Genomic DNA, 12,500 nt, shown 5'->3' with positions numbered 1-12,500 from the left:
ACTGCTTGAATGAATGAATGAATGAAAACTTTATTTAACAGATTGCAGAAGAAGCTTCATCTCCACTTTAACATCTGGACTCTTGGATTAGCATGCTATGGCTAATGCTAATAACTATAATTAGAGAGCAATCAGTGTGGTTGTCTGTGTGGTTGTTTTGTTTGTATGCTAATGCTAATACAACTATTACACACTTAGTAGTATGAGGGTGTTGTTGACCTGAAAGTAGTAGTCTGTACTGAGTTCATTGACACCTCCCATAAGTCTCTACAACCAACAGTTCATGATATATGAAAGGGGACGGGGCTTATTTCAATGGGCAAATGGAAATAATTTCTTTATGAATTAATTTATCCAACTATGGCATGTCCATGTTGTAAACAGGGGCCAGTGAGGTGATTCCCGGAGGCTTTGAGCAGCAAACCTGTTCCTTTTGGAAAAGTACTTGTGCTTTGTTACTTTACACCACTGTTTATCTCTACATTGTCTGTGTGTCATTTGCCCTGGTGAGAGTTTCCTTGGCAACAATCCACATTTTCACATCATATTATTATCAGGGAGATAATATGCAGATATATCTCATGTAACCATATTATTTTCTCAACTGTGTCAGGAGTAGGCCTATATAGCCAATATGAGATGGACTGTATGGTAGGCTTCCGCATTACAAAGCACACTAACTCCATAATAATGATGTCATATTACAAAGTTTTAACGACATGCAGTCATTGCATGGGTATTCTGTTTTGCTTTTTGTATTGTACTGGTAGTGCTGGCGATATGGTCTACAGTAATATAGTCCCTTGGTATGAGGCACATTAGGTGCATGATACCCTTACAAAAAAGTATCATGATATTTCCCAAGTTGTATGATAAATCATTCAGATTTACCATGACACTGGCCATCATATAAATAATTTACCATGGCACCACTTTTGTTTGTGAGTAACACCACGGTATAATCCAAGTCAAACCATGATACCGATGGTGATATCATGGTATTTACATCATATGTCACCAACATCATTGTAGTGACCAACAAATTATGGAAATACCATGATAATTTTATTTTGATATTTTTTTATATATCATTATGTATCATATGTATTATGTAAGGGTAACGGTGCGATATTTAGCCTTAAACAGTATTCAGTCATGGCACTGGGTTTACTTGCTTTACTACTACTACTACTACTACTACTACTACTACTACTACTACTACTACTACTACTACTACTACTACTACTACTACTACTACTACTACCACCACTACTACTATGTACTATTGTGTTATTTCCTCAATTGTGCTGGAATAGCACAATCGTATAGGTAGATAACATGGGAATGTATGTATATGTTCCTCTGTGAACTGTCCATAGACACTGACTACATGATAGCAATGGAACATTGATTGTTGTTTGTTTTACTTATCTCAATTGTACCAAGATCCAATACATTGGAAATACACTTGCATTACTGTAGGAGGTAGATTGTTAAATGAATTAATTTAAATAATACATATAGGATTAACTTTTTTATGAAATATATGATGAAAACTGCTTTGGAAAGCAGCCTTATTATATCATTCAGAATGCAAATATATGTTGGGTTTCTATTCATAAGAAATGCTATGGAATGATAGAAACGTTGGAAAGTATTACTGTGTTAATATATTTTGTATTTTTAAATGATATAATGAGTTTCCATTAATAGCAATTACTAGGTATAGATGTGCATTTGATTGCTTATGCTTGGGGAGAGTGCTATACAAGAACTCCTGCATCATCAACATGCACTCTGATGGGAGCCAGTACATTGTCTCTCTGTGCAATTTACATATACTATACATACTATACCATGAGGTTTAACAGTATTTACATGGGATTGTGCCTTACTTACTTCAGCTGCAATGTGTAGCTAGTGTAGTGGTACATATACAGCCTGGAACCAGCAGACATACACACAGCTCTACTAAGCCTGTGTATGACATCTGTTGGATTACGCTGCTGGGGTTTTGGGTTATAAAGTCTGCAAGGGATGTGAACAGGTTCATAACAGAGCTATTGGATACTTTTCGGGAGTAAACAAATTAATCCTAAGCCTAGCTATTGTAGGTGACATGGGGTATGTATGAGTGTGGAATAGATATTAGTACTTTCTTATTATGAGCAATATGCAAGAAACTACTCATGTGGGATATACAGTACACATGGGCAGCCCTTTGGGCTGAACATATTATTCACACCTTAAGTGTAAATATTCAGAGAGCAGGATGTGTAGCATCGTTCATCCTGAAAGAAAAATGTGAACATTGGCATGATTAAAGATGCTGCTTTTCAGCAGTTTAAAGGAGGGGAAATGGCCTGTTGAGATCTGGGACTAAGCCAACATATGGGTTGATAAAAAAAAGTGTTCAGTACTGACAATTATGTGAAATATTGCCTAATCCACTCATGAGGAAGATATATTTGTGTGCCGCTATCAGGTTTGGAATATTGCCTTTACAATAGATGTCGTGTTTGCATTGAGAAACATTGTAGCTTTGCCGTCTATGTGGGTTCATATTGTCCTTTGTGTCATCACAAAAGTGCCAGAATGTTCAGAAACCAGAAGCCTATTTACTTAGATTTTTATGGGGTTGGGGGGAAAAGTGCCACATTTGTTTAAAACCTCTACATTCCCAAACGGAGTGAATGCAACCTGTGCCTGCTCAGCCTCCTGAGGTGGGACAGGAAACCTGCCTTGAATAACTAATGTAGCGCCAAACAGGAAATGAGAACGAGTTGTTAGTCTCCCTAACATAAAACAACATTGACAATTATTTGATCAGTATGATCTGTGTGCATGGCTAGACCAGCAAAACACCATGTATTCTATTTCACCGTCATCAATTTCCCACTACATACGCATATGTCATTACTTTCCCAGCAAATGTAAACGTCCATAGTAACCCAGAAAAGTCAAAGTCAACTGTATTGTCATTTTCCCATTTGTGCAAGACATTCAGAAAAAATGTATTACGTTCCCGACACACAACCCTCGTTCCCTCTTACCACCCTGAAGGATCAATACAACCAGCCTTCATCCACTGGCTCATATTACAACATATCCCCCAAAAACCACCAGACAAGACATATGACCCTCTTATATGGGATCTTGTGGAGGAGAGTTAGCGTGCTAAAGCATCAATACATGGTATTATAATACTTTGTATTATAGTTCCTTTTCCCATTTTATTCATCTTTATGTATTCATTCAAATGTTTTCCCTTCCTCTTTTGCTGTAGCATCTTGAGGATGATCCCACATGAAAGGTGCATTACAAATGCAATATGTTATTATTATTACATAGCCTACTACCAGCCAATAATAACAAGATCATATTATCTCCCAAAACAATCATATCCCCCCAAAACCACCAGCCAAGACACATTGAATCTTTTGGAGTTAAGATATACATCTACATACAGTATTCATTATGTTACCCAGCCCCTACTAACCAGCTCCTATAGTACCCTATGACCTTGTTTAGTTTCTATGGCACACACCCCTGAGGCCTGTTTGTCTTTCTGTGTGACCATATCTGATTTATTCATCCAAGATTGTTTTCGTAATGGAATGTTTGTGTGTGTGCGTGTGTGTGTGTGTGTGTGTGTGTGTGTGTGTGGGGGGGGGGGGGGGGGGGGGTTAGGTATTCTTCCTCAATGTGTGGCCTATATTAAAAGGAGGTTAAGTGATTTCTATGGAGAGAGTAGGGTCGACAGACAAGTGATTGGTTCATGCTTCATGGATAGTGGGATCTTTGATTACAGCCATGTGTTCTTTGTCTTCTATAGCAGTCCTTCCAGTGACGGGGCAAACGGATGTCTTATGGACATAATAGAGTGGTTTTATAGGACAATATACTGTGTGTAATAGCCATATCTCGGCTGTCAAGTTAAAGCCTTATTTCTGAAATGGTGGGCATTTTTATGTGTTTACTTTAATTGAAACTTCACTGAACCCATTGAAACCCGATTGATTGATTGATTTGATTGGGGATTAGAGACATCATCCAAGGGATAAAAACATGATAAAATGCAAGCACTTATTTCCATCATGGTCCCTGGTATTAAGAGACAGGACATACATCAACATAAAACATCATCATAAATGATGAAAATAAACAAGATCTTAACCGACTGTTGCACCTGCTGACTGCCTCCCAATCGCACGCATAGCCCTCAGACTATTCTCTCCTCCCCCTAAGCCCCCTCACCTACAGTATCTCCCTCCCTCTCTCTTTATTCTCTCTCTCTCCCGCGGTTTCTCCCTCTGGTTCTCACTCTCCCTTTCTCTTTTTCCCTCTCTCCCTTTCCTTCTCTCTCCCTTATTTATTGTTGTCCTTGTATACTTTTGCTACTGTAATCTTATTTATTTGTATGCATGTACATAACCTTGTTTTTGTTACAGCCTCCCACCCCCCCTTCCCTCAAAAGGCCTTTGCTTTTTGGACAGGCTGCTTTTGTATATAAGAATTTGTTCTTAATTGCTTGCCTGGGTAAATAAAGGTTAAATACAAATAAAATTAAAATAAAACATTAAGATACAATATGCATATGCAGTTGAAGATAAAATAATAATAAATATGCTACCCTCTCTTTCCTATACTGATAGCCATGTCTGTACAGTCTTTTTGAAGCTAGGGGCCTGTTTAATGCTGCTGGGCAGGCTGTTCCACAGAACTGCAGCTGAATAAAGGAATGTCTGCTGGCCGTACAAAATAAGTTTAAATCTAAAAGGGACAATGTTTGTGTCTCTAGTACCTCTGGTTTTATGGCTGTGATTATTTTTAACATATTGGAAGTAATTGGGTAGGTAACTTGGCACCTCCCCTTTATAAATCCTATAGACTAGGCATCATTTTATCATTGATACTCTTTTGTCCACCCTGAGGCACCTAGGCTGTTGAAGTGGGGCTGGTCTAAATGAGTATGAGCTGCAGGACTATCCTAACTAGCTTGTTCCGGGCAGTTTGAAGTCTATTTTTCATGTTGCTGGGGGCACTGTTATACCAGGACAAGCAAGCATAGTCAAAATGACACTGAACTAACTATTTAGAATTTCTTGCAAGGAATAAAATTCTGTGGTTAACACTTTAAGTGCCGAAAACGTGTTTAGGCGTCCTTCCCCGCCATGCTCAAGTTGCCGAGGATGCCGTAACTCGTCTTTAATATCAATATTTCAATCATATTTTCCATCCGCAGCCTGCACACACAGTTCTGAGCTCCTCTCAATCCTCTAGCGGTTCAAGAGCGCCATCTGGTGGCCGATCGGCAGAAGCGCCAAACAGGAAGTTATGTGGATGAAGTGCTGATCACCCATATTACTTCCGGGCACTCGCTATAGGTCCCGGGACTCCATCTTGATACACTGGACATCGATCGGTTGCAAATAACTCGATAAACAACATGATTTGGACGTATATAGTATTATACAACCTGGAAATGGACCGGGTATTTCGACATCCCATAATGGAAAACTGTCTACCCCACGCTGATCGCCCAACGGCCCGCGGAGACTGGGGTGAGTTTTAGCGTGTAATATTACCGTGTTCGACACTAACTGCTATGATGAACATTTTACCCACATTAGATGAATGGTATAACGCTGCCCACGGAATTATAAACGCCCCCTCGCCCATCCGGTCAACATCAGATGACGTGTAGTAACTTCCAGAAGTCCGTCCAGTTGGATTTTTTTATATCGCGCCGATTGCTATCAAACTGTATTTGATCATCAATATAATGCATTTGGGGCCATCGGCGTATTTAGACCACTATCACTAGGGCACGTGCCCTACTGATGATCATCTGTGCCCCAGTGATAATTTTTTTTTTTTTTTTTTTTTTTTTTTTAACAAATGTTTTTTATTTTCCCTTTTTTAACATGATCAAATGATCATTTAACATGATCAAATAATTATTATAATATTTTTTACTTCGCTTTGAAATATTATAGTGAAATATTTTGCACTGCATTTATCTTGTTGAAATCCTCCAACAGGCTCTTTTTTGTAAGTTGACTGGTTTGCACACCAATAATACAGTGCAATAATAGAATAGTAGAATAGATAGTAAAATTATGCAATAGAATGGCCAGAGTAAAATAGTGCTACAGTACAATCAACAGCGGGGTGTATTAGAAGGCTATGGTGAAGAGGTACGTTTTTAGCTTATTTCTGAAAATATTAAGAGATCTAGCTTCCCTAATGTCCATAGGTAGTGTGTTCCATAACTTTGGTGCATAGTTAGCAAAGGCTGCATCCCTGATTTTCTTTAGACTTTGGCTTGGAACCTTCAATAGACCAGTAGTAGATGATCACAATGTTTATACGAGGTGGAGGACCTTGAAATCAATTCTAAATGTTACCAGAAGCCAGTGTAGGTTACTTACTTGTAACTTCGGGTTTGATCCAAGGAGTAAGTTGCCCCATATTGCTCTGTAACATTTCTCTTTTTGTTATAGGACCGACTAGTAGGATTTCAGTTTTGCCCTCATTTAATTTTAGGAAGTTGTTCGTCATCCATTTGTTTATTGCTAAGAGACAGGCGGAAATGGAGTTTATAGCTGTGTGATCATTTGGTTCAGCGGAGATGTACAATTGTGTGTCATCTGCGTAACTATGGAAACATACATTGTGCTTTTGTAACCCAGGGTTCAGATTCATAACTAGCATAGGAACATAAATAGTTCCTGTTTATCTGTGAGCTACCACTTCCTGTTTTACCATGAGGTCCCACTTCCTGTATATAGAACGTAAAACAGTCTAGAACCAGCGTATGATGTCATGATAGAAGGTTCTGGAACTTTTGTGATGTCATCCTATGATGTCATATAGAACGTTCCGGAACATCTTGGTTTCCTATAAAAACAGCTAGCTCTCAAGCAGCCAGTCCTCTTTCCGCCTCGACCTCCGAACCTGCAACATCGCCCAGACGGACCGGACTAACCAACCGACTAAAGCCACAAGTCTCAACCAGCATATGTATGTATTATTACTGTTTATCTAGCGCGCTTTTAATTAAAACACCGGTTATTGTTATACCTCTGCCTCTGGTCTACTATTCTTTTAATTGTGCATATTACTCGTCGCATTCGAACCTAGAACTGTGCCCGTGGCAAACAGCTGTTACTGTTATTAACACAAGTGCTACACTTTCTAATGATGTCTCCTCAATGTTCAATGTTCAATGCAATGTTCAATGCAAGTAAAGCACTTTAAACTTTAAGTATGACTAAATGCTTTCTTGACTATATATATAGTAACTGTTCCAAAATGCATAGATTTCTATGTATTTTAGGGGTTTGGGTGGCTAGCTCTTTTTAATATAAATGTCAGATTGTTTTATTTATTTCATAGATTTCTATGCATTTCAGGAGTTTGGGGGGCTGGCTCCCCAAAATAATTAAATAACATAACCCTAACCTAACCCTAAAACCGAAATAAAGTTAAAAAAAAATAGTTACAAAATCCACCCATTTTCGCCCACAAACCGGCCAAAACCGGCCAAATTTTTTTGGTGCCCTTCTGTGCCCTACTGAAGTGCTGGGTCTAGATACGCCCCTGTTTGGGGCTATAAATCACGTTCTGGAGAAAGCTGCAGAAAGAGATGAAAACATACTTATACTTTAGATCATATTTTAGTATGAATATGTGAATGAAAAAGTTTAACGTTCATACACCCTGAACAATACATATAGGACATTGAATGGGCCCTAATAATGGCAATTTAGCAATAGAATTTAAAAAGTTATAGCCCTGCAAAGAAGGGGAACTTCTCCATAGACAAATAGAGCTGGCAAGGGATGGTATATCATGAATTTAGCCTTAGGCAATCAACCTTTTTAGACATGCTTTCCCCTGAGAGTGTGTTGTCTAAATTATACCCTAGATACACCACTGATTTAGTACTGGTGACAACTGAGCTACCTAACTGTACCTTGAACCCTTCCTGGTTTTTCTGTTTCCTTGTAGTAGAAAATAAAATAGATTACGTTTTTCCTCTATGGAGAGACAGTCGATTTTCTGTAAGCCACTGACTGACATTTCCTAACTCCATGCTACTTTCAATCAGCGTTTTGCTTTTGTTTGACACCATGAGAGCCGTATCATCCGCATAGAGGAGGATATCACATGAGCAGGCTGACTGCATGTAATTTATATATAATTGTATAACCTTAAATTTTTTTTAAATAATTATTCCTGAAAACATGACCCTTTTGGTGATTCAAGGTTTTTGTCTGCCAGCAGGGCACCTCTGATATTTATGTTTACAGCCTACTGTATCACTGTTACCAACTGTTAGTGTTAGTTGTGTTGTTTTCCCATTCCAAATTCAACTTCTTACTTTTCCTCTTCAAGGTTGGGGTCAAGTCACTTTCAACTGAATCAATTCTAAATGTACTGTAGTGTAAACAGAAAGTGCTGTTTGTTTGCTAATGATGGATGGTGTATTCTGTTGGCTTTTTAACAGGTTGGATAGGAACAAAAGTAGTTCAATATTTGGATGTCAAGAGGTCCAATCCATAAAGTAGCTTTTTACAGTCTAGGATAAAAAAACAAGCGTGTGTCATAATACTGTTGTATTTCATCAGGATACTGAAAATACTGTGTTTCCAAGAAACCAACTGGTATTAAGATAAGACAAGATAAGATAAGATAAAATATTCCTTTATTGATCCCCTTGGAGGAAATTCTGGTGCCATAGCAGCACAAGGGAAAGGGGGGGGGGGTACAGGTATGTGCAGGGTAATAGGAAGACAATAAATGTAGGCAATACAACATTTTAATATGAATATAACATATGAATAAAAGGATATCAGGCCAAAGCAGGGATTTGAACAAATGCCCCCAACACCAAAAATGCCATACCAAGAGCCATGTACTTAGCACTGCTGCCTCACAGTAAGAAGGTCCTGGGTTCGAACCCCATCAGGGGGCCTTTCTGTGTGGAGTTTGCATGTTCTCCCTGTGTTCGTGTGGGTTTCCTCCAGGTACTCTGGTTTCCTCCCACACCATAAGGACATGCATGGTAGGTGGGGACTACAGATGAAAACTAGCTCATTAGCTAATTCTGGCAGATTTACATTGATGTGGAAACTGAAGATATTGATTAATGTGCACTGTCCCCGGGTAAATGTTTTATAAATAACAAAAGAAAACAAACTATGTGTAGAGAAAGAAAGCAACATGATTTACAAATTTTTTGACACATCGTTAATTAAAGATGTTAGTTTAATAACCTGATGGTCCCCGGGTAGGGTGACCAGGTGTCCCCCTTTTGGTTGTACTGTCCCACCATTTGACCAAATGTCCCGCGTCCCTCATATTGAGAGGATGTCCCTCTTTTCGAAGCCAAAAAAAACATGCGTCTAAAAGCCCCTCCCTACAGACAGTAAACGTAGCAACCCGCCTCTTGTCCACACACATTGCTCTGATTGGTTATAGTACTTTAGCGTGCTGCTTGCCTGCTTGTGACGTGACTGAGACTGAGTCGTGACGCTACCTCATATCGCAAATCTGATTGGTCAAAAAAAACACAACAACATTACAAGCGAACTAGTTCAAGATGGAAAGCAGTAAAAAGAAACGGACCTGCAGTTACAACCAAGACTGGCAAACAACACATGACTGGGTGAGGCAGATGGCAGGCAATCCGCAGCAGGCTTTCTGTGTTTTGTGTCATAGTTCGTTTTCAATTGCGCATGGAGGAGAATACAACTTGAAGCGCCACAGTGGACGTGAGTCTCACTTGAAAGTGGCTCACCAAAAAGAAACATCCAGATCTATGGATACGTTTCTTTTTAAACCAAACAATGATAGCCAGACGGACAAGGTCACTGCAGCTGAGATAACAAGTGTCTATCACACAGTACAACACTCCCATTCATACAGGTCAGCCGACTGTGGTAACCTTTAACCTTTGATTTAAATCTATTCGGTGAAGACCATGGCAGTTATTCTAATATAGAAACACAATTTATTTGTATTATTATTTTTGTATTATACTACACTGTTTTCCCTAGTTCTGTGTTAACAGGGAATATCAAACACAAGACATTCCTGTCAAGTGATGACGTTTGAATATTTAAAACAGATGTTAGGTGGTATTTAATTTGTATTTATTTTGATTTAACCTTTAACCTTTGATTTAAATCTATTCAGTGAAGACCATGTCAGTTATTCTAATAAAAAATGTTACATTATCTATCTGTCCCACTTTGTCCCACTTTGTCCCACCAAAATCGTACTGTTGTCCCACTTTGTCCCACCAAAATCTTACTGTTGTCCCACTTTTGGACTTTTTGCATCTGGTCACCCTATCCCCGGGTCTTGAGATGAGCTCCGTGTGTGAAAGGGACAGGGGACTACATGTATGTCATCAGCGGATTAAAGAGAAAAACACATATATGACAGATCAAAGGACATACAGGCTTTCAGCAGGACTCCAGAGATATCTAAATTCCTGCAGAAGAAGGTTTTAATAAAGAGGCTCGAGTCAGAGCTGCAGACGTGTTCTAATTGTAGAACTAATCCACGCCACTGTGGCTTCCCAGTGACGCTGCTCCCTTCTGTACATCTGACAGAGACATGGGGCTCAAAACCAGGCTTATTTTGCTGCTGCTAATCCATTTGTGTCTTTTCCAGTGAAGCCAGCCCTGCTCTATGACAGAAAAATAAACGGGCTTGAGATAAGAGTCTCTGGAAAGGGACATGTGGACGTCTGAAGAGTAGTGGGACAAAGAGATAATATAGTGTATGATATGTATTTTTAACAATGAATAAGTAAGAGCAACACTGGATGCCTGGAACGCTGTTTGAATCTTGAAATAAAATGTTTTAGCTGTTTCTTTCTCCATGGTGGCCTTGTGCAAATGTGCACCCACACACTGCTTACAATACAAAGAACCCACTTCGAAGCCGAATGCCTGCACTCTTCCAAAAAGTTATCATTATTTCATGTTGTAATTATTATCATTTTCTTTTATTTATTCAGGGATGGGATTAGAAATAAGTGCCAAGTGTTTGCAAATGAAGATTTGATGAGACATTTTCTTCTCCCTTTCCAAAAGCACACAGCACAGAATTGGGTTATAAGAGCATAAGTAATTCATACAGCCGTTTCTGTGGTTTAGTGGTGCCAAACTTGAACAGTACAATCTGCCAGGAGCACAAGGCCTTGCGAAACCAACTTGACTCATCGATGCGTAAATGTTAAGACTTGTACAAACACTGTATAATCAATTGCCTCCATTCTCTCTCTCTCTCTCTCTCTCTATGCCTCTCCAGTGATGGCTGCCTTGTACATGGGCCAGAGGCGACACAAGGAGAGAGAGAATCTCATGTCGTCAAAGGAAGACATCCGTGACAACGTCATCCACTATGATGACGAAGGAGGCGGCGAGGAGGACACACACGCCTTTGACATGGGCACCCTGCGCAACACACACACACAGCGGACCAGCACGCACATGAGCAGCGGCACCAAAAAGGAGAACAACGGGTATGGGAACGGGGTTCTCTTACACCTCGCCAGTCGCCGTGACGACGTGAGGTCGCCAGACATTCACCGCCAGTCGGCCGGCGTTGCCCCTAGCGATGGGACTCCTCCGCCTCCTGCTTCCTGTGGTGATGATGGTGGTGGTGATGATGATGGTGGTGTTGATGGTGGTGGTGTTGATGGTGGTGGTGGTGGTGGTAGCAGTGTCACAGAGGGCGACACCAATGTCATCAGGGAGTTCATCCAACAGCGACTGGAGGAGAGCCAGCTGGGGTACTCCGCCCCTCCGTACGACTCGCTTGCTACATATGCCTACGAGGGGGAGGGCTCGACAGCCGAGTCTCTCAGCTCCATAGAGGAGTCATGGCCGCCGGAGGGAACGGACGATTTCGGCTACCTCAGTGACTGGGGGCCGCCGTTCAAAACTCTGGCCAGCATCCTGGACAGACCGTCCCCGGCAGCTCAGACTGAGTGCCAGGACAGCTGAGGGGATGAGGGTGTTTTTTTGTGGTTTGTGCGCGTGTCTTTGTATGCGAGGTGAACAGGAGTAGAAGCACTTTGCACAACCGGGATGCACGGTTTAAAGCATTACACGGCGTATTGGACAAAGGCACCCACCAGAGTGGCTTTCAAAGACTAATATCGGATTGATCGATGGGAGCACTGTGGTGAACGGCTTGATGGAAAGAAGTAGTTTACTTTTATAGATGTTTGTGGACTTTTTTTTAACAGCATCAGCGGGATTTTGAGACGTTGGCTAGAATACCATGATATCTTTCTAGAATATTGTCGGGTAGTTCTAAGGGTTTTAAGGGTTTTAAGGGTTGTGGTGATCGTGGACTGACTAGAGAGCAGGGGACATCTAGCAGTTGTTTCTGAGAGAAGGGTAAACTTCATAGCTCCTCGAAGTGCCTGAGGGTCTATATGTTTACGTGTGTTTTGTTTCATGTTATTCAAA

The 12,500-nt window shown here is 40.4% G+C and overlaps 1 protein-coding gene across 1 annotated transcript in view; it reads left to right on the top strand.

The window, feature by feature from the left end:
* Window positions 1-12,293, top strand: part of cdh12a (cadherin 12a) — a 483,846-nt gene extending 471,553 nt beyond the window's left edge. Inside the window, exon 12 of the mRNA XM_084328112.1 lies at window positions 11,332-12,293. Coding sequence (XP_084184238.1) covers window positions 11,332-12,029 — 698 coding nt within the window. The 3' untranslated portion in view covers window positions 12,030-12,293. The remainder of the gene's footprint in view (window positions 1-11,331) is intronic.
* The last annotated feature ends 207 nt before the right edge of the window (window positions 12,294-12,500 follow it).

Source organism: Notolepis coatsorum (assembly GCF_963971535.1).
Source record: "Notolepis coatsorum genome assembly, chromosome: 13".
NCBI lineage: Eukaryota > Metazoa > Chordata > Actinopteri > Aulopiformes > Paralepididae > Notolepis > Notolepis coatsorum.
Note: the sequence above shows the minus strand (reverse complement) of the source record. Positions and strands in the feature narration are given on the sequence as shown.